The 23571-nt window shown below is 40.6% G+C and overlaps 1 protein-coding gene across 1 annotated transcript in view; it reads left to right on the top strand.

The window, feature by feature from the left end:
• Nucleotides 1–23189, top strand: part of STXBP6 (syntaxin binding protein 6) — a 78199-nt gene extending 55010 nt beyond the window's left edge. The window contains exons 3-4 of the mRNA XM_083373921.1: nt 13248–13405; nt 23075–23189. Coding sequence (XP_083230047.1) covers nt 13248–13405; nt 23075–23098 — 182 coding nt within the window. The 3' untranslated portion in view covers nt 23099–23189. The remainder of the gene's footprint in view (nt 1–13247; nt 13406–23074) is intronic.
• Nucleotides 23190–23571: the final 382 nt, after the last annotated feature.

The following is a 23571-nucleotide window of genomic DNA, read 5'->3' on the forward strand; positions in this document are numbered from 1 at the left end:
TAGTCCACATTAGTAGACAGTTTGTTGTAAAACTGATGATAGTCCCAAGTATAACTTCCCAGATGGATATTGATTGGTTGAGAACGATTGTCACTCCTTTGGTGTTCCAAACATTTTTCTCTTGGCCTTTTTACATGTTCAGGTAATTGGTGAGAATTCTGCAAGGTAGAAAAGTTAGCTCTAAGGCCAACATATATCATATTGCAGTCTTAATTAAAAGATTATCTTTATGGGGTTTTGCAGCATTTCATTCCATTCTGAGGATTCTGTAATTTAGTCAGAACCATGACATTTGACTACAACCAAAATAAAAGTTTTCTAAATAAATAAATGTAATATTAAACCTTCAGACTCAGCTTAGGTCACAGTAGATGCAATAAATTATTTTGCTTAATTTTAATTCTGCTTCTGAAAATATCCATTATTTATATTATTTATATTTATGTTATTTAAATGAGTTCTATGCAGGCTAAGAATTGGGCTGATATTAAAACTGGCAGACAATCACTGGTAATTTTCACTAATATTCTGTAAACCTCTTCTAAAATCGATGCTTCACAGTTGGAAATAGTATCATTTTCTTTTTTAAAAAATGAAAAGCCTTTTCTGATGTTTTCGCTCATGGAAAAGTGACTGCTCTTTAATCTGGAGGCCTCGGATGTAAGGTATGAGATTTTTCAAAACATATATTTCCAGTGGAAATTCCTCCATAAAATGTTTAGTAAGAAGTCTTGATAAATTCAGGGAGACAGTAAATGGAATTTAAGTTACAGTTGTTTCGTAAATATATTTTCCATATCATTCTAGATCAGTTTGTGATTGAGAAAGTCTCAAAATTAATAGCAAATTTTATTGGGGAAAGGGAAATATATATTTCATAGGAAAATGACACAGGAATGATCATTTGTTGTCCTGATCTAGAGCAAACATTGATTTGCTGTTTATTTAAAAAAAGAAAATCCCAAAAAAGATTATTGATCTAAAAACATATATTTGTATTTCATGTATTTTGCTACTTTTGTTGGAGTTCCATGTAAATTTAGAAGTTTACAATAATGATAGCATAATAAATTACTGATGAGAATTACAGTATTGGTGGCACCTAGAGGTAAACACTGGGAATTGCAAGGTTATTTAATATAAAAGAAATGAGAAAAAGCAGAAAAAAACTCCTGAGATGATTTGGAATTTTGCATAAGGCATCCTCTGAAGATGAGTTTACCAGCTAAATTAAAGAATTCCCTGGCCGAGCATCAGACATAAAGAACATATCTGATTTTTTTCCCCTAGTTTTATTCTCTTCAGACAATACTTGGTCATTCACTGTTTTATTTAATCATTTGTTTTTCTCCAGCCAAATATTGGTTGAGATGAATATTATGTAAATAAGCCATATAACTCTGGGTATTAGCCATCGTGAGAGGGTGGCTTGAACTTCCATCTGCTGCCCCTAGAGGTGAGAGCTCTATGGGGCATGCTATACCCAGAGCGGTTGTTCCAGACTACCATCCCCCTGAGAACTGGCTCTGCGACCGTCGTGAGAGGACGGTGGTGGGCCTGCCCGGGCGGTTTAACCAGCTGAGTGGCAGCGGCTGGACGGAGGCCTGGGACACCTATCTAGCCTCTGAACAGATCCTCCTCACGGACTATTATCTATGGACTGCCTGCGATCCGGACTGCTTCTTATGCCTTCCTTTAAATATTCTTCCACGGACTTGTTCGCCCTCAGGGGTGCTCCCCCTTCCTGGGTGTGACCCGCCTTTCTAGCCGAGTATAACCTCGAGGAAGGGCCCATTTATTGGGACCCTGAGAGTTGGCTGGGCACGGGTAGGGGCCTTCGACGTAGACCTAACAAGAGGCCCCTGATTATTTTCTTGTCTAAATTTTTTAGGGGGTTAGGGAGGCGGGAGGGTTCTTTTGGTTGTTTGGACAAGGGGGGCGATCCAACAACCTCTGTTCAGGCCAGTGCCGATGTAGATCGCAGGGGGGAGGAGCGGGGGTCGGTTGCCTCCGGGACTTCAGGGCTGGTCGTGGGGTTACCTATTCCCACAACATCAGGGAATGGCAGCAGATGTAGGAGCAGAGGGCCGTATCGATTTCAGGGAAGGCCTCTCCGCTGCTTACAAGCGGTGAGGCACTCCGACCCTCTGGCTCTGCCCCAAGGTCCCGGGAGTGAGGGTGTGCAGCCTCCCGAGCTCCGGCTGGTGTACTTGAATACCAGGTCTGTCGCTAATAAGGCTCCTCTCGTCCGCGACTTGGTCGAGGGTGAGCAGGCGGACCTGGCTTGCATCACGGAGACTTGGTTGGGCCCAGAGGGCGGGATTCCTCTGGTTGACCTTTGCCCACCAGGTTTCCGGGTGCTGCACCGGCCTCGGGCTCAGGGTAGGGGTGGGGGTGTGGCTGTTGTTATGAGGGAGACCTTGTGTCTGCGGGAGGCCACCGTTCCCCAGATAGTCGGGTGTGAGTCTCTCTTTCTGAGATGCGGCCCTGGTGCGCAGTTGGGCTTGCTGCTGGTGTACCTTTCGCCTAGTCACGCAGCAGCAGCCCTGCCTGAGCTGCTCGATGTCCTCTCTGGGCTGGTGATTGAGTTCCCGAAACTTATAGTTTTGGGGGACTTCAATCTACCATCGCTGGGAGGATCATCTGAGTTGGCTCGGGAGTTCATGGCTTCCATGACGGCCATGGACCTGACGCAAGTAATTTTGGGACCGACTCATGAGGGAGGCCATACCCTTGACTTAGTTTTCTTATCTGGACGGTGGTTAGATGATCTTGGTGGGGGCTCCCCAATTATTATGCCCCTGTCATGGACCGATCATCATCTCCTGCGGCTGGTCTTCCGTTTTGCCACCCCCCGCCGTGGGTGTATGGAACCAATTAAATGGTACCGCCCCAGACGCTTAATGGATCCCCAGAGGTTCCAGGCGGCGCTGGGGTCTCCACCTGCCTCCCTTGCTCACAGCTCGGCAGATGCCTTAGTGGAAGCCTGGGAAAGGATGGCCACTGAGGCTCTTGACCGAGTTGTACCCCTGCGGCCCCTGACCCGGTGCAGATCCCGTCGAGCTCCATGGTTCTCTGCGGAGCTCCGGGAGATGAAGCGTCGGAGACGGGGCCTAGAGAGCGGTTGGAGATCCAGCCGATCCGAATCCGACCGATTGCGACTAAGAGCCCACATTAGGTCTTATCTCTCTGCGATAAGGGAGGCGAGGTAATAATCGCCCGGCCGCCCTGTTCAGGGTGACTCGCTCCCTCCTAAATCAGGAGGTGAGGGAGGACCCCTTGCAGGGTCGTGCCGAGGAGTTTAACCAGCATCTGTCGGACAAAATCGCTCGGATTCGGACCGGTCTGGACTCTGACTGGGCAGAGTCTGGCGATCAGGACACGGGCAGTCTTGTCGATACCACCTGGGATGAGTTTGATTCTGTGACTCCGGAGGAAGTGGACAGGATCATAGGGAGGCTGAGTACCACCACATGTTTATTGGACCCGTGCCCTTCCTGGCTGGTTTATGCAGCCCGGGAGAGGACACGCAGCTGGTTCCAGGCAGTTATATCGGCTTCTTTGAACGAGGGTAGCTTCCCCGCCGTCTTGAAAGAGGCGGTGGTGAGGCCCCTCCTCAAGAAGCCTGCCTTGGACCCAGCTGTATTGAATAACTTCCGTCCTGTCTCCAACCTTCGCTTTCTTGCGAAGGTTGTTGAGAGTGTGGTGGCACATCAGCTCCCTCTGGTCCTGGATGAAGCGGATTATCTAGACCCGTACCAATCGGGTTTCAGGCCCGGGCACAGCACGGAGACGGCATTGGTCGCGCTGGTGAATGATCTCTGGAGGGCTCGGGACAGGGGACATTCCTCTGTTCTAGTCCTATTAGACCTCTCAGCGGCTTTCGATACCATCGACCATGGTATCTTGCTGCGGCGTCTCAGGGGATTGGGAGTGGGAGGCACGGTCTTATAGTGGTTCTCCTATCTCCAGGGACGTTCGCAGTCGGTGTTGGCAGGGGGGCAGAGGTCAACCGCGAGGTCTCTCGTTTGTGGAGTTCCTCAGGGGTCGGTCCTCTCGCCTCTCCTGTTCAACATCTACATGAAACCGCTGGGTGAGATCATTCGTGGTTTTGGAGTTGGGTATCATCAGTATGCTGATGATACCCAACTTTTCTTTTCAACCCCAAACCACCCCAGTGATGCCCTCAACGTGATGTCCCGTTGCCTGGAGGCGGTTCGGGTCTGGATGGGGAGGAACAGACTTCAACTCAACCCCGACAAGACTGAGTGGCTTTGCATACCTTCATCCCGGGTTTATTCGGATATTCCACCTCTTGCTATGGGGGGTGAACTATTACCCCCCGTAGATAGGGCTCGCAACTTGGGAGTCCTCCTAGATTCACGGCTCACCTTGGAAGACCATATAGGAGCTGTGACTAGGGGGGCTTTCGCCCAGGTTCGCCTGGTGCGCCAGTTGCGGCCCTATCTTAGCCGGGATGATTTATGCACGGTCAGTCATGTGCTCGTGGCCTCTCATCTGGACTACTGCAACGCTCTCTACATGGGGCTGCCCTTGAGGACCACCCGGAAGCTCCAACTGGTACAGAATGCAGCCGCGAGAGTTGTGTTGGGAGTCTCCCGATACTCCCACGTTACACCTTTGCTCCGTGAGCTGCATTGGTTGCCAGTTGCCTTCCAGGTGAGATTCAAGGTACTAGTAATGGTGTTCAAAGCTCTCCATGGCATGGGGCCGGAGTACCTCAGGGAACATCTGCTGCCGGCATCAAGCTCCCTGCGCCCTGTGCGTTCCCACAGAGAGGGCCTCCTCAGGGTGCCACCGATCAGAGAATGTCGATTGGTGGCCCCCAGGGGGAGATCCTTCTCTGTGGGCGCTCCGGAGCTGTGGAATCAGTTACCGGTAGAGCTCCGGATGGCGCCCGATCTTCGCTCCTTTCGTCGCGATCTCAAGACGTTTTTGTTTGTACAAGCCGGCCTAGCCTGATGGGTGATTGGTGGGGTTTTTTATTTTTTGTACTCTTAATTTTATCTTTGGGGTTTTATAATTGTATATCAATTGTTTTAAACTTGGGCAATCATTTAATTTCTTTTTAATGTTTGTATTTTGTATTCTACTTTTGCCCTGTGAACCGCCCTGAGTCCTCAGGGAGAAGGGCGGTATAGAAATATTATTAAATTAAATTAAATTAAATTAATAATGGCAATACTTATGTGGATCTTTTAAAGTAGGAGTGTGGAAAAAGATAGAAAATTCATTAAAAATGCTTTAAAGACCGCCAAAATTGCTTTTCTTTTATCCTCATAAAAATATGTAACAGACCTGACCTGACCTGAGTGTGGCATTTTGGGGTCTTCTACTGTAATTAAATGGGCAGCACATAAATTTAATAAATAGATAAATTAAATCTGAATTCTGTATTTAGGACTATAATTTGAATATAATACCAACTTGTAAGTAATAGCTGAGCACACAAGCATGAAACCATATTTTGTTTTTTATTTCTGTGATTTCCTAAAGAAAACAATTCATTTCCTCTTCTGTCCTTGTTGCAATAGAGATGGATATGAAAAATAAACTCTGGGTTTCCAGGATAATTATCGGAAGCACACCACCCAGCTGACATGGAAGTAAACAAGTATAGAGCTAGGCCTTCCATGATCCTCATTCAGCTCTTTCCCAGTCACTAAAATTAGGAAAGAGCTACAAAGTAATGCTTACATGAGGAGTTGAACGGTTCTCGTCCAAATGCAGCTGCTGTTATACTAAATTATACTAAGGAACCAAAGCAAACAATATGATGCATTAATAGGGGTATCTATTAATAAGGGTACCTTCTATAAACTGATGTTGTTTTCTGCCTGCTTTTAAATTACATGTAGCCCTTGACTTTTGACTGGTGGCTTAACTTTTTAAAGTTATGACAGGTGTAACAAAAGCTACTTACAACCCATTCTCAAAATTACCACACATATACCCCACAATCACACAATTGCAGTTTGAGCTCTTGGTAACCAGCTTGCATTTATGACCAGTTGCACATCCCTCAGTCACTTAACAACAATTTGCAATATTTTTTGCTGTTTTCAAGGAGAAAATGGCCAGAAAAAAACCACCATTGGATATGCTGGATTCAATTAATGATCACATGGTTCACTGAACAGTTGTGGTGACTTGCTCTACAGATGTCATAAAAACAGCCATAACATTCTCATCGTGTGATGCCTCAATTTAACCACTGCAATGACTTAACGACTGATTTCTGGTTTCCACTGTAGTCCTAAGTACAATATGACCATATAAAAATATTTAGTTTCTCTTTATCCAAGTAAGGACATTTTCCTTTCTTAACTCTCTTGAGAATATTACAAGCTTCTAATAATTTTTTGCAGTGGAATTATGTTTAAACCTAGGTTAATCTTTGCTACTGGAATCTATGATATCTCCTTGATGCTGTCTGCTTCCTAATTACATATGATTTTGAGAAAGATCATCTTTGTACCACTAAATAGCACTTTCACAGTGACTAGTGCATGCTGACTGGTATTCCCAAATTCTAAATGTTAGAAATTTTCAATTTTTCCTAATAGTGGCCTTGTTTAAACTAGGCTTTAATGCCACATTCCTGAATTTGCCAGATATAACCCAGAAATGAATGGGAGCTGATATCCCAACATCTGGAGGGCGTTACATTGGAGAAGTTTGCCTTGTGTACAAAATTCAGCAGTTGCCTATGTATCTGCAATGCTGAACTTGATATAGTGAGTCATCCTTTCCTGCAAGGAATTAATAGAAGTCTGTGGTGTGCTAGATGGATGATTTAAGAGTAAACATTTCCAGCAGATTCTTCATGTGTTAAATCACTACACATTTGCTGACTTTGGAGACTGCTCAGCCTGGACCTCATCAGTAACCAACTCTTTTCTATCATCGCAATGCATTTCTGGCTTCCAGCTGGTGAAAACAAATAAGTAAAGACATGGGTAGTGATTGTTTCCTTCCCAAGTAGTCAACAATTTTTGTGTTGATCCTACTTAACAGTTCTGTCCTCCGTAGGAGACGACAGCATCCTCAGAAGAGAGAGCTCTCTCTTGAGTCTCCTGCACTGCCTGCTTTGGTGTTTTTTTTTAACCACATCAGGAGAGGCATCCTTTAACAGCAACAACAACAAAAAAGCTGCTGCCGCTGAAAAGAGCCAATTCTTCCTGCTTCCTAATAGGGCTATAATTTCTAATCCCACCTACCCTATCATAAATTTTAAAAAGCCCATATGATGACGAGATAACTCTGGGCATATACATTTTACAAAGACTTCCTCTTTGCAGATGCTTACAAAAGAGGCTAGCTAACAGGAAAAAAATGTGTTTTTTTTTAAAAAAAATCCTTATGCTTAGGATATTTTTGTAAATACATTTACAAAATATATCTAAGGGAACACCTGCTGCCGGCATCAACTTCCCATCGTCCTGTGCGCTCCCACAGGGAGGGCCTTCTTAGGGTACCGCCGGTTAAGGAATGCCGGCGGGTTATTCCCAGGGGAAGGGCATTCTCTGTGGGTGCGCCGGCCCTTTGGAACCAGCTTCCCACAGAGCTTAGGACCACCCCCGACCTTCACTCATTTCGTAGGGACTTGAAAACTTGGCTTTTTGAGCTGTCTAGCCCAGACTGAGGGGTTTTAATTATTTAATTAATGGGGTTTTAGTTAAGTTCAGGGATTAATTTAATCTTAGTTTTAATCGATTTTAATTGTATGTGATGTATTTTAACTTTTAATTTTCCCTGTAAACCGCCCTGAGTCCTACGGGAATAGGGCGGTATATAAATTTAAATAAATAAATAAATAAATAAACAAACAAACAAACTTTTAAATTGGTTTGGGGTAAGCACTTTGGCTGCAGAAAGGAGTCATTAGTGTCTGTTACTGCACAGGTTCAGGCCACTCATTTCACTAATGACATTAAATATATGTTCTTCAAGACTCTTGTGTCCTGCAGTTAAAAAGGGAAGGAAAAGGTATAGAAAGAACTCACACCATGCCATTCTGATACTTAATATGGTGGTAAATAAAAATGAAACTGCCCTGCTCAAGGGTCTCTTCTCCAGAACAGGCAACCTATCTGTAGGCTGCAGTATTTTTGTCACCAAGAGGCCATAAGGTGGTGTCAGTGGTGATACAGTGAGCCTGTTTTAGGGTTTTTAGCCCTATTTTAGGACTGTTTTTAGCCCTATTTTAGGGGTGAGTAAAAGAGATATTTACCAAAGTAGGAACATTAAGGCTACTAATTGGTTTAATGCAAATGTTTTTCTTCTTTCTTTACCAAATAGATTGTGCTATTGTTATTTAGCAATTTGATGCCAGATTTAAGGGCCTTTAATTGGACTCTTGGAATGCAGAACAGGCAGAAGCCATTGATAGAGCACAAGGTATTAAGCCCTCTTCTTGAGAGAATGTAAATCAGTGTGACTTAATTTTCTCTGTTACCATGTTTCCCCGAAAATAAGACCAACCAGAAATTAAGCCCTAGCATGATTTTTCAGGCTGCTCATAATATAAGCCCTACCCCCAAAATAATCCCCAGTTAAATTGTCAGCCAGACAGGCGCATTTATATTAATTAGTATTGTGGTTTCAGAGAGGGGGCGGCATGGCCAGCTTGACGTCACTCGTGTCAGAGGGGGCCAGTGGCACTCAGACCAGGTTGCTCTTTAGCCAGGCCAGTGGGTAGCGGGAGCAGGTTTCCTTGCTGGCCGTTTGGCTGCTGCGTGACCTGCTACCTTACCCTTTGGGTGCTGCCCTGCTGCTGCTCTCATGGCCCCTGCGAGCCAAGCTCCTGGCACACCCCAGCCTCCACCACCCCCACCTGCTGACCCAGCTGCTGCTTGGACACTTCTAGGCCACGGCAGGCTGCTGCTCTTCGCCCTGCTCTCAGCCACTCTGCTGGGCTTCTCCTGCCTGGCATGAGGGGGAGTGGGCCCAGATCTGTGACCTCCAGACTGTTCCCCTACTACTGTCCTGCTAGGGCCCCTTCACCAGGAGCCACCAGTGGAGCATCACCGCCTTACCCACTTCTGCCTTCGGGCTGCTGAGCACCAGCCTGCGCATCTACTTGGTACGGCAGGTGCTGGGCTACAGGTTGAGTCCAGCGCTCTTCGGGCCCTGGCTGGCACTGCAGCTCTCATGCTGGCTATGTGAAGCAGGCGTGGGGCTGCTCCTGGTCACCTTTGGACTCTACCTCACCTGCGTCTGTTCTACTGCCGCTGCCTCTTCTTTAACCCAGCCTGTCCTGCTGCCAAGCCCTTACTGCTGCGCGGCTTCACAGGTGTCTGGCAGGCAGAGGGAGGCAGCTTCACGCCACCCGCCTCGCCTCACCTCGCGGCGGCACCAGTCTGCCAGACATGCCATGTGGCTGCCTCCCTGTACCTGCCAGACACCCACCAAGGCTGCATAGGGCAGGGGAAACATATGCCACCCTGCCTAAGGGCAGCCGTCCCCAAAATAAGACATTCTCCGAAAATAACCTCTTTTAGAGCAAAAATAGATATAAGACCCAGTCTTATTTCCTGGGAAACATGGTTTTTATAGTTCCAAATGACTGCATTATGGAAAAGTGAGGGCCCAAATACACACGTATATTTCTTAACTTCAAAGTATAGCACTAAAAATCTGTTACAAAAGTAAGGTACAGGGATAACACCAAGATGCTTGTTAGGCTATACATTGGTTGGATTCTACATGACAGTGAATCCAGTAATGTAATCAGTATCATTTTGCCATGCATGAGAAACCTAAAAACCATCTCCATATGTATCATAGAAATTATGTTGCTATATAATTTGCAAATACTTTGACATGATTGATTGAGTTGGAAGGTTACAAAGCATTCACAGGAAAAGTTATTATCAGGTTCTGCAAGAAATTTAGCTGAAGAGTCTCAGAACAAAATTAAGTGAAATGAAATGCATTGGTTGAATTGGTAAGAGCTGAAAATTCTATCACTTGTCTTAATAGTCAACCATGAATTCATGTAAATGAAATAAATGGAAAGAAACGAATAGAACCTTCTAGGTGTTAGGCACAAGAAACCAGGAGCCAGGATAGAGTTCAAAAGCATTGCAAGTTTATTCCATGCAACCTAGAGAATCTGAATTCCTAATAGTCAGTGCAAATTAACACCAGATAAGAGTCAGTGGATTTCAAGGGGATCTGGACTTAAGTAGGAACTCCAGACTAATGCCCCACCCTTGGGCTCAGCCTAGTCATCTCTTACATCATGTGGGACATTTGCCGAAACGTTTTGCAGTATTTAAAAGAGCACCTTATTCTTTCAATATCTAACGTGGGCAGTTGTGTAAATTTGATTAATAAATAAAATGATATAACAAATTATGTAATCATAAAACTAATCTTTACCTGCAAAAAATCCAAACTCAGTAGTGTTACCTTTATTTAGTTATTAGTTTAAAAACATTATTTCAAAGTGTTGGCAGTATAGTTTAGCTGTTAACAATTGGACTATAGGGAAATCTGTCCTGATGTGTTTTTTCCTGTAATACAGGGGTCTTCAAACTTGGCCCTTACTGAGGAATTCTGGGAGTTGAAATCCACAAGTCATAAAAAGGGCCAAGTTTGAAGACCCCTGCTCTAATCTAATCTGGAAAAGATTAGTAGAAATTGTACTAACAGTAAAATTGTTACATATTACTATCCAAAACTCATGTCAGGCTTTTGTGATGATCAGTTCCTTGCAATGTTGTACCTATTGAAAGGCGTTAGATACTGGACTCATTGATACATATTTTGATCAATTAAAAATATCTAGTCAAAGATTGTTTGAAAATACCACGTACATATTGTGTTGCAAGATGTTTGAATGTGCATTAGTCAACCATATTTACAGTTCAGCTTTGAATTCCTGTTTAGAATGATAACATTTCGTGTGTGTGTGTGTGTGCGTGTGCACATACACACATGCACACAAACACACAAAGGAGAATTAAGTCTTTCTTATCCTTAAAGATAAATTAGAGTGGATTGGGTTGAAAATTTCAAGTCACTTGCCAACAAATAAAGAATATTCATTTGATAATAAATGAGTATCTTTGGCAAAATAATTTACAATATCTTTGATAGGAGTATTCTGTGATTTCCTATTGAGAATATAGCTAAAAGCTAGGTGCCAAGATGGTCACATAAAAATAGTTAAGTTGATTCAAAGACAAAATAAAATATACTAATTAGAAGAATAAAAAATAGTTCTTTTCTAAATTAACCATCATGTATATAATCTTATTTTTTGTCATATTTTACCTTTATGCCAATGCACTATTTTATGAGGAAAAAGAAGAAGCAATTTAACTTAACCCCAAATTTAAACATTCTCAATGAATGTATACAATTTTATCTATTGCCTACCGAAACAGGGCAAATAATATTAGTAGCAGGTGCCTCCTTCAGATTTGACAAACTATAAGATAGCCTGACTGCAGCTCAAATCTTGCAGAAGGAAAGTGGCCTTTGTTGGCAGTACGTGCTTCAGTAGAGAATGTTTAGCAAACACATTGGGTTTACAGAAACTGATTATTACCTGATGTAAAGATTTGATGGAAAATTAATTATATTTTCAGACAAATGCAAATATTTTTTTTAAAAAAACTTTTTATATAGTGCTGAAGCACCTAGCATCAGAAACTGACCCCAGGGTCATTTTTCTCAAAATGGTTACTGTCTACAAAAGTGCATTTTAATTTAAGATGATTAAAATGAAATATCTCAGTTGAGCAGGGAGGATGGAATTTTATTTGATTCCTCATTCACTGTATCTCTCCTGAAGCTTTTCTTTGGAGAGTAGGTGGATCCTACCGAATACTGCAAGAAGTCCTATTAGTGAAAAAAGAATTGGACTATGGGCAGAAAATTATTTTTTCTTCATTTTCACAGAGAAGAGCATTCCATTCTGTTCAGACCACGCTGCCATTAAGCAGTTTAATATCCAACCCGGCACTCAGAAATTAGAAGGAATTAGTTTGTATGAGAAATGATAATAAAAATAAAATTATATATACAGTCCTAAGCTCCTTATTTAAAAGTAAACATTAGAAATAAATGATTACTTAAAAAGTAAATATTCTGAAGTAGCTTGCATTAGCTTGAAAAATTGAGATCAAAAAGGGATTTTTTGACACAAACAATAACTCCAAATGGCATAAATATAGATATAAAAATCAACTCAAATTAACTTTATAGAAATAATTCTGTTGTGAACGCTGTGACAATGGATGTTCCCGCACTGACAACTGAGGGAAATTGCAGCCGTTTTTACTTTGCTTTCAGCGACCTTTTTCTGCTGTTTAGGAATCAGATGTAGAAGGGGGGATGGGGAGAATGCTTGAGCTCAGCTAGCCATAATAATAATAATGCTGCTTCACGGGAACTCAAGGACACAAACCGATAACTTTTTGGCAGGCCTAGGAGCTGGAGAGGGAGCCCGCGCTTCAGGCTAATTGGAGAATGTGATTTATGACTGTTTCAGGGAGGTGGGAATTGCAACTTGTTCCTTTGTATCTGGGGGAAGGGAATTTAGTTTTGGGTTCAACTATGTAGTGCCAATACTGTGTATCCTAATAAAATGTTCTTTAAGGAAGAATTCTTGCCTTGAAGTTCTTTTGATGGGTTTCATTTATTGGAACCATGACATCTATATCCACTTATCTTGGGGTAAACCTTATTTTGCATATTTGGGTTTCTGCATAGAAATTTATTATATTGGGGAATTGTATAAAGAAAACTTGAAAAAGAAGTGTTGGAAGAGGGAAAATGTTTGATTGTTGGATACAATGCAGTAGTAGAATTTAGAAAAGAATAGAGAGATTTTCCTGATAATGATCCACTATTCCTCGTATGGTTTATTTTATTTGGAGGTCACCCTATATGATTTCATATTACAGAGTGGGAAACAAACATTCTCTCCCTAGATTAGGAGTGTCCAACCTTGGCAACTTAAAAACCTCTGGACTTCGACTCCCAGAATTCCCCAGCCAGGTGTTTTTAGTCCACAGGTCTTAATGTTGCCAAGATTGGATTTTCTTGCCTTAGAGCCTAAAGCCATCTTTGTTAGAATTACTGCAACAAAGTCATTTTCATCAGGTGAAGTTAAAAAAAAAATTCCATCCATAATTCTCACAAAGTTTTCGCTATGCTACATGTTTCAGAAAATAAGACGTTGCATTTTAACCACGTGTGATGTGTTTCAGGAAACAGCATATTACATTCGGCAGCAGATAGCGTGACAAGTGCAGTACAGAAAGCAAGCCAGGCTTTGAATGAGCGGGGTGAAAGATTAAGTCGAACTGAAGAAAAGACAGAGGACATGAAAAACAGCGCTCAGAAGTTTGCAGAAACTGCACACAAGGTATTCCTTTAAGTTTGTATTATCACATTTATTCCTTCTTTTTCTGTTGTATAAACACTCGTGAAACAAGTAACATTCAATTTAAAACAATAATATCAGTATGAACCAGGTTGCAGGGAGATAACTTAATATGGATATGAAATATTTTCAAATATCATCTTTATTTTTTCTTATAATTTCAGAGAGTGCAGAGCAGTTGTACAAAAGAACTGTGACAGGGTCAAAGTCCAACTATTGGCTTAGTTGGCACTGAAGGAAATATAATATTGTATTAGATATTGCTCCCTCAGTATTAAGATCAGCTGATATGGCCCCACATCAAATCAAATTGCTTTTAAGAATTTTCCATCTTGACACAAAATACAATTGAGCCTGTGGATTCATCAGATCTGTTCTTACGTGTAGTTGTCATCTGAAAATGGATAGGTTCTTGAATTTAAAGTTGTCCTATTTCAAATGGATTTGTAACTGGCTGACAAACCATGGATATCTCGGCAGCTGTCTGCTCTAAGAAAAACTGATTGCTGCTGAACATGCTTTCTTTTAAGAAAACTTATCCACTCTAGTTTAAGTGGCCACTCATATGATCCTGAAATTCCTCAGAGTACAGTTTAAAAATCACGGCTTCATAATAAACAATAAGAATCCTAAAGAATGGGGTAATAGCGATAGCCGTTCGTAGGCTTTATGAGATACTATTACTGACTGAGAACATTTTTATGGAATAATTTAAATTATGGATAGGTCTGGGTTTAAACTATTAAGGTGCTGTTTTATAGCATTCTTCTTCATGTCATTCATTGTTACATTGTTTTCTAAGCTGCATTGAAGTAGAATATTGTAAGCTACAACCCAGGAACTTACAAATATCAAGCATTTTACTTCATTTCACTGCATTATATTTTCATAGATGCATAGAGTTTGAAGATATCTCAGTGAAAATCTATTCGAACCCCATTGGTAGTGCAGGAGCCAGTACAGCATCTCTCACAAATGACTGTCTGCATATGTTTGAAAATCTCTAGCAATAGAGACCTTACCATCATACACGTTTGACAGATCATATATTGTATTGTGGGCAGGACAATCCTTCTGGTGTCTAGCCTGAACCTGTTCTCTCATACTTTTAACTTATTGGTTAACTTTTTAACTCCTGACATCTGGGTCAATACAGAATAACTGCCTCCTTTGTGTTATAATTCTTCAGATATTTGAAGCTATTGTTATATCTCTCCCCAGTCGTCATTCTAGTAGGCTAAACCTATCTACTGTAGATCCTTTTAACTGTTCTTTATAGGACTTGGTTTATGGTTCATGGTAGCTGTCCCCTGAACTTGTTGTGACTGGTCACTGTCCTTTTTGAACCATGGTTGCAGACGTAGACACAATGGATCCACTACATATGGTGGTAAGTTTTCTATTGCTAGATATTTTCATATGGGGTCTTACCAGTACAAAGCAAAATGGCACAATTACCTCTCATGATCTCTGTGTCTTTATTAATACATTTTCCTTTTTAGAAGCTGCTTATATTACCAACTCATATTTGATTTGCAACCACCCCAGATCCCCAGAGACCTTTGACAGATTTTCCCCATCCTATATTTATGCCTTACATTTTTGCCACTCTGATATATAACATTGTACTTATGCCTTTAAGAATATAAGCAATACCCTGCTGGATCAGATCCCTGGCCAATTTAATCCAGCAGTCTGTCTTCACAGTAGCCAACTACCTGCACAAATGTACCCAATAGTCACCTCACAGATAGCCTTCTGAGGCCATCACACTTCCATCAGGGTTAATGACATGGATCTCCATGAATAGATCCAACCCATTTTTGAAGCCAGCCAAGCTGATAGTTAGTGCCACATCTTATAGTTCTAAATTCCAAAGTTGAATTATACGTTGTGTAAATTCCATCCTATTCATTTCAACCCAGTGTTCAATCAGAATAGAGCTGGAGGGGACCTTGGAGGTCTTCTAGTCCAACCCCCTGCTCAAGCAGGAGATCCTATACCATTTCAGATAAATGGCTGTCCAGTCTTTTCTTAAAAGCCTCCAGTGGTGAAGCCCCTACAACTTCTGAAGGCAAACTGTTCCACTGGTTAATTATCCTAACTGTTAGGAAGTTTCTACTTAATTCCAGGTTGCTTCTCTCCTTGATTATTTTTCATCCATTGTTTCTTGTCTTGCCTTCTGGTGATTTGGAAAATAAGTTGATCCCCTCTTCTTTATGGCAGCCCCTCAAATACTGGAATACTGCTATCATGTCACCCTTAGTCCTTCTTTTCTCTAGGCTGCAACCATTCTTCATATGTTTTTGTTTGCAGGCGTTTAATTATATTAGTTGCTCTTCTTTGCACTTTTTCCAAAGTCTCAACATTTTTTTTTAAATGTGACCAAAACTGGATGCAGTATTCCAGGTTTTATAAAGCAGTACTAATACTTCACGTGATTTTGATTCTATGCCTCTGTTTATACAACCAAGGATTGTATTAGCTTTTTTGGCTGCCGCCGCAGACTACTAGTTCATGTTTAAATGATCATCCACTAGGACTCCAAGGTCCCTATAACAGTTACTGGTTTTGAGCCACGTTTCGCCTATTCTGTACTTATACCTTTGGTTTCTCCTGCTTAAGTGTAAAACTTTGCTTTTCTCCATATTAAATTTCACGTTGTTGGATAGGGCCCATTGTTCCAAGTCTGTCAAGATTTTTTTGGATCCTGAGCTTGTCTTCTGGGGTGGTGGCTATTCCTGCCAGCTTAGTGTTACCTTCAAATTTGGTGAGTTTCCCTTCTATTCCCTCATCTAAGTCATTTATGAAGATATTGGAGAGTACTGGTCCTAAAATGGAACCTTGTTGTACCCCATTGCTTATTTCCCTCCATGTAGACATAATACCATTAAGGACTGCTCGTTGAATATAGTTTGTCAGCCAGTTACAAATTCATCAAATCTATGTTGATTTGTTTGTAACTTTACTTTTTTTTCTAAACTGTCCCTTCCAGCATTGTGCCATTAGCAGCATCCATTTACCTTCATCATTAATTATAATATTATAGAGCCTAGGACAGGGATGTGTGGTGCTCTGCTTGATAATTCCTTCCAAGCTGAAGTTGTGGCATTAACAAGCACTTATTGGGGGTAGTCCTTCAGATAACTCGGAGTCATATCACACAAGTATCATCTAACCAATATTTTATAGTTTTGCTAAGAAGATTATCAGTAAGGTGCTCTGTTGGAGGCTTTGCTGAGATCCAGGTACACTATCTCTAGGGTAATTTCGTGATCTACTAAGCCAGTAACAAAAAAGGGAGATAAGATTAATCCGGTGTAATTTCTTTGCAAGAAGCTATCTCTTGCTTGATAATTTGTTGAAAGAACTTTGTAGTCTTCATATCTGTAGATTCCTAACTTTTCCTTTCCCTTTTTAAAAATGAGAATATTTGCTCTCCTCCACTCTTCTTGGACTTTATGAGTCCTCTAGGAACTCTCACAGGCATCAAGAGCCATTCTGCTCTTCTAGTTCCTTCAGTATGTATTTCTAATATATCCTCAGAACTCAATTTTTCCTTTCCCTGATTTTGCGTAAAAAATTGTGTCTTAGAGCAGACATTATTGAAGAAGGAAGGGTATTTCTGTTTCCACTGGCCTTAGAAAACTTCATAAATTGGGATAGTATTAATTAAAATTTCCCATCCTCAATGATAGGAATATCTCCCTCGACAGCCGAAGCAATAAAAGGAAATAAAGGGGGGGGAAAGATCCTCAATGAAAGTGCTGTTCTCTTCTTGAATTTTTAATATTTACAGCCAAGTCTGAATCATAAACATTGATGATGAGATGACAACCCCTCAAGCAATATGGCATGTGTTTAGATGGGTAGAGATAGAATTGGCATTTACTGGCAAATGTCAACATTTTATTAATAGAATTAACATTATGAAAAAGTAGCCAAAGTGTGTCACTTGATATTCCTCAAGCATCTAAAATTACTGATTATTCATATAATAAAATACAGTGGATAATTGAATCCTCCTGAAGGGCAGGATGATGGGCCTGTTTTCCCTATATGGCCCCTGTATGTTCTCATACTTTATATTTCATTGGCTTGTGTCATGTGCCAGGGAAATGAATATGAAAGTTTATTGCAAGCTTAAGCTGTCTACAAGAACCTGAACTACTAACAGTCAAAGCAAATTGGTGGCAGATAAGAGTGTGGAATTCAAAGTGGGTTGGACTTAGAACTCTTGTGGGCACGAAGAGACTCAAGGCAATGTTTGATCCCTCCCTTGGGCTCAGTCATCTACCACATTCTGTGTGATGAGGCCACCCTTTCAGATAACAAAAGACCTATCTATGACTGTTATCTCTAGTTTCTTATTTTAATGATTAGTTTCATTAGTTTCGGTCTCTCCACTCTTTATCCCCATAGAATTTTCTTTTTAAGCACTTGGAGTAGAACCCAAGTATATCTTTCCATTAGCAGAAGCAGTTTCAGCTACCAGAATGGGACATAATTTTGCCCTTTCTTGTACCTTTTTAAAAATATCATGGAAGTGGAAAGCTGTTCTGGAGAGTTCTAATTCAGGGGTGTCAAACTCAATTTCATTGAGGGCCACATCAGCATTGCGGTTGCCCTCAAGGGGCTGGGTGGGTGTGGCCTGGGTGGGCATGGCCTACTGGGTGGGCGTGGCTAGAGTGCGTATGGCCTACTGGGTGGGCATGGCCAGCTCTACATCGTTCGCATCAAGGGTGCCTATGGGGGCCTGGGCAGGAGTGGGACAGATCTGAGGGTCTATGGCAGAAGGAGGGTCTCTGGGCCAGGGCCAAGGCAGTGGGGGCCATTCCCTCACTGTTTCCAGGATGGCTTCGCGGGCCACATGAAACCACTTCGCGGGCCGGATCCGGCCCCCGGGCCTTGTGTTTGATATGTCTGTTCTAATTCATCTGGGGAGATGTAAAGAAAAATCCTATTGAATTAATAGAAATGTGATACATAGCGTAACACAGATGCAACATGTAATCCAATCCAGTAATCAGGTTTGAAATATCTTAGCTTTTCACCATATTGTTGGTTTATTCACTGGGCAATTGTTTTTTCAGTACATTCTTTCATATTTTCACTCAAATGTATCAAAATACATTTGTCAGAACTATTCTTTGAATGCCCCCAGAGTTATATTAATTGCAATGCAAATGATATTTACTTTGAAGTAAATTCAAATATCAGTTATTATGTTTGAATAACCATCATTAAAATAGTAGAAAATCTTGGCTGGCTGTAGGTAGCAAAGAACAGTTGTGGTTGTTCAGTCGCTAAGTCGTATCTCATTCTTCGCAACCCCATGAACCATAACACAGCAGGCTCCTCTGTCCACTATCTCCCAAAGTTCGCCTAAATTCATGTTCATTGGGTCGATGCCATTATCTAATCATCTCATCCTCTGTCATCTCCTCCTTTTGCCTTCAGTCAGTTCTTCCCAACACCAGGGTCTTCTCCAATGAGTCCTCTCTTGTCATTACGTGGCCAAAGTATTTCAACTTCAGCTTCAGTATCTGTCCTTCCAAAGAACAGTCAGGGTTGGTTTCCTTTAGGATTCACTGATATGATCTCATTTCAGTCCTGGGGACTCTCAAGAATTTTCTCCAACACCACAATTCAAAAGCATCAATTTCTTCAGCGCTTAGCCTTCATGATGATGCAACTCTCACAGCCAAAGATTACTACCAGGAAAACCATAGCTTTGACTATACAGACTTTTGTCAGCAAGGTGATGTCTCTGCTTTTTAGTAAGCTGTCTAGGATTGCTTTCTTCCTAGGGAGCAAGCATCTTTTAATTTCATGGCCGCAATCACGGTGTGGTGGCAATACTGATATGAAATATATTGGCAACTGAAATACCCAATTATGAGGCAAGATTGTTGGTTCCAGATAAACATGTATTTGCTTCCTATAATTATAATTCCTATCATTTAGTTATGGATATTTATTGAAGAAAAACATTCAAGATCTGCAAATACTTTAGAACATTTTTGAGATGCAGATTATTTGAAATACATCACACAATTCATAATTAAAATAACAGAGCTAGGTGTTTCCTAGTTTTATTTTACAGTCGCAGAATATAAAAAAAGAAGAAAATCCATTTTAGACCAACTTGATGTCTAAATAGTGTGTCCAGGCTTCTGGCACAAAAACTAGAGGAGAAATACATGTGAACAGGATACAAGCTGTGCCTGTATCTTACACTGGTTTAGAGTATTCTGTAGGCAAAATTAGTAATCATCAGACAGAAATGTCAAGCTGCAACTAAGATTTCCCCAAAATTTATGGTAGGGGATCTTGTAATACTATAACTGACTCAGCTAGGGCTTGACCACAAGCCTTTTTCCTCTTTATGTTAGTTTGTGTGCGTGTGCGTGTGTTGTATATTTGTATTGCCTTACCAATCTCCCTGGCAAAAAATTCCTAAAATTAAAATGTTTGCAAATTATGATATGGACATTACTTGGCTTAATGAACATTTCCAATAATAATAATAATATTTTGTATTTGTGTTTTTCTATAACTAAGAACTTGAATGATTTTTTTAAAAAGAAAAATATGTATTCCAATGCTTCATTCTATTCTACCTCCTACTTGCTTCTGATTTAAAAAATAAATAAATTATTCCAGCTTTTGCTTACTTTTGAACATTTTAAAATGACTTCAGAATCACTGTTGCAGAAGTCAATTATTTATACAAATTATTGGCTTATGTGTGGTATGAAATATTTATCTGTGAAGTGCCTGAAAGTAAACCTGTACTGGAAAAAAGACTGAAAATTAATGTTATTTTTTCAAAAAAAAGAAAGAACGTAAGATAATTGTTTTTATTTTTTTCTTTAATACTGTAGTCTATTAAAAAGCCTTGCTTCAAAAGAAATAGCAAAAATGCTATGAGACATTTTTGACTCCTTGAATCACACTCTTTAAATGTTGTAATGAGATCTTAGATTGCTTTATACTAGGTGACTGCATGTCAAGTTAATTTTGCAGTTAAGTAGGGGAGATGTGGTGAGAGATATTTCCTGACACCTCTCAAGAATAAGCTGTGCTGTGTGCATCTAAAATAGCCAAATGAACCCTTGCCAATATAACTGAAGCTGATAATTGAAAAATGTAGCTGTTTACTTGCCATCTACTCTGGTTATTTCAAATATTCTCCAAGTAGAAGAAAAGGGAAAAAATGTAGTAGATGGGAATGGCTCTTCTTTAGCCTACATATGGCCCGGTTTCATTCTCAAACACCTGAAGATGGAACCAACAAGACAAAAGAAATGGTTGACATCACTTACTGATGCAAGTAAATACAAATATATTTGCATTGATATTTCCAAGAATTTATACAAGGATTGTGCTTTAAAAACATACCAGGCAACACAGCTAATACTGAATTAGATGGCCAATGATATTATATACAGCTTGGTAATTATAAGAAGCATCCCTTCAGCTTTAGTGTTACTTTGAAAAGACTCCAGGCCTATTCTCAAGGCCAAATATTAAAATATGTGAACACTATATTATTTCCATCACTACTGCTTGCAACACAGGCAACTTGGTTAAGAATATGTCCATATTTTGAATTCTTTTGGTAACTGCATTCAAAAAAATCCTCCTGTTCTGTACCAGCCTGCTACTGGCCCTGCAGAAAAGGCAACCCCTTTATAAACGGCAAGAGGCTGGAATGACATCTGCCAAATTTATTACAAACAAGACACGAACCATGATACAGGAGCTTTGAAACACTATCTGAGCAGTTGCTTTCAGCAAACCAGCCCTCCCCAAACATTCCCTTTATAAAGAGTTCAGGGCGTGGCCTCTCTCTGCCTCCTTCCGAGAAGCCCCACAGCCTTCCTCTGTTTACTCCTACTTGACTGCCTCCTGCGTCGGGCGTCCTTGAACAGGGCCAGCTGTGGGTCATCTTCATCCACACTGTCAAGCTCACACAGCTGGGTCTCCATGGTGACCAAGTGGGAGGGGCCTGCCTGAGGGCTATCATCAGCAAGATCTTCAACCCCCTCAGCAAGGTCTTCAACACCCCCCTCCTCCTCTGATTCGTCCGACCCAACTGCCGAACCCACAGGCTGACCCTGAATCACAACACCTCCCAAGTTTAGTTTGGGAAAATGTGATTATGACAAAATGTTTTTTCCCCTTTCCTTGAATGGTTCCAAGGATTGAATCAGAATAACAATAACAGAGTTGAAAGGGACCTTGGAGGTCTTCTAGTCCAACCCCCGGTTCAAGCAGACAAATAGCTGTCCAAACTCTTCTTTAAAATCTCCAGTTTTGAAGCACCCACAACTTTTGGAGGCAAGCCATTCTTCTTACTAATTGATCTATCAGGAAATTTGTCCTTAGAGCTAAGTTCATTCTATCCTTGATTAGAGTCCATCCATTGCTTCTTGTCCTGCCTTTAGGTGCTTTGGAAAATAGGTTGACCCCCTTCTTTATAGCAACCCCTTAAATATGGGAACACTGCTATCATATCATCCTTAGTCCTTCTTTTTATTAAAGTAGACATACCCAATCACTGTAACCCTTCTTCTTTATTTCTTATATGAATCAATCTGGTATGATGAAGTATCCAGAAGCTGAAACTATGGTTTATGCTAAGTTTGCACCACAGACTTATATGTAATTTGGGTTAAGTCTGTGCTCGAACAAGAGCAAAGAAAAACTACACTTCCTTGCTACAATATAGTGTTTCTTTAAGTTAGAATTGGCTTAAAGTATCTAGAAGCCAATGTGTTTTTAAATAGCACTTCAGATTGTTATAGATTCGGTATTGTTTAGCACTAATAATGTATCTTTCCTTGTTTATCCTAATTCATTTTCAGCATGTTTGAACTGCCATTCAAACAGAGTAGAGTTCTCGACTTATGACTACAGTTGAGCCCAAAAGTTCTGTTGCTAAGTGAAACATTTGTTAGGTGAATTTTGCTCCATTTTATGACCTTTCTTGCCACAGATGTTATGTGAATCACTGCAGTGGTTCAGTTACTCATATGGTTGTTAAGTGAATTTGGTTTCCCTGTTGACTTTGCTTGTCAGAAGTTTACAAAAGGTGATCACATGACCCTGGGACACTGCAACCGTCATAAATATGAGACAGTTGCCAAGCATCTGAATTTTGATCGCGTGACCACGGGGATGCTGCAATGACTAAGTGTGAAAAATGGTCATAAGTCACTTTTTTCAATGATATTGTAACTTTGGTCACTAAATGAATCTGTAAACCAAACTAGGTGCCTTACTTTTATTTCAATATCATTAGCTCTTAACATTATAGGCAATACAGACTTCCCACAGCAGGAGTAAGTTTAATTTTCATTACATTTTTGCAGACGTGATTCTATTTTTTTTTTATGTATTAACTGTATTTTTAATGGGCATGTATTTAATTACTTTTTAACTTTTGTAATTCTGTGTTTTATTCTTGCCCTGTACACCACCCTGAGTCCTTCGGGAGAAGGGCGGTATAGAAATATTAATAAATTAAATTAAATTATTTTGCTTTCTATTTTCAATATTTTTCAAATCCTAAGAAATCAAGAGTTGTGGCTAGAATTGCAAATAAGTATCTTAATATGTTCTCTTCTTTTTCCCCCTCTGCAGCTTGCCATGAAACACAAGTGTTGAAAATGGCTGTATGGAGATCTTTCTGAATGGAACTGCAAAAATAGGATTGCCCATTTTTAGTGAAAAATGCAAGTCTGTGTCTCTTTTTTCCAACAATTTGGTAATCAGTAGTTCCAATTATCATGTAGGAAATTAGTGTTCCTACTTTTTCTATTGCTAGGCCATTCAGTGTCTGTCTTTTTTTAATATTTAAAATGAGATGGTGTTAATATGTAAATTGGACCAAAGGATATACTAAACTGCACTGATCTGCAGGAATCTGTTGTTCCCAATGTTGTGTAGGAATACAATATTTTAGCTTCAAGAAAGGTGATCGAGTCACAGTAAAATCCAGTAATTGTTATAAAGTTGTTTCTTAGAGCAAATTTTGAAGTAAAAGTGTTCAGAACTTTTATCCCTGGGCAACAAAAATAAGTTGCTGTGAAAAACAGCTTGACTTCTCAGTTCTGCCATTTTTAGCAAACTTATTTTGC

This window comes from Vipera ursinii (assembly GCF_947247035.1).
Source record: "Vipera ursinii genome assembly, chromosome: 1".
Taxonomy (NCBI): domain Eukaryota; kingdom Metazoa; phylum Chordata; class Lepidosauria; order Squamata; family Viperidae; genus Vipera; species Vipera ursinii.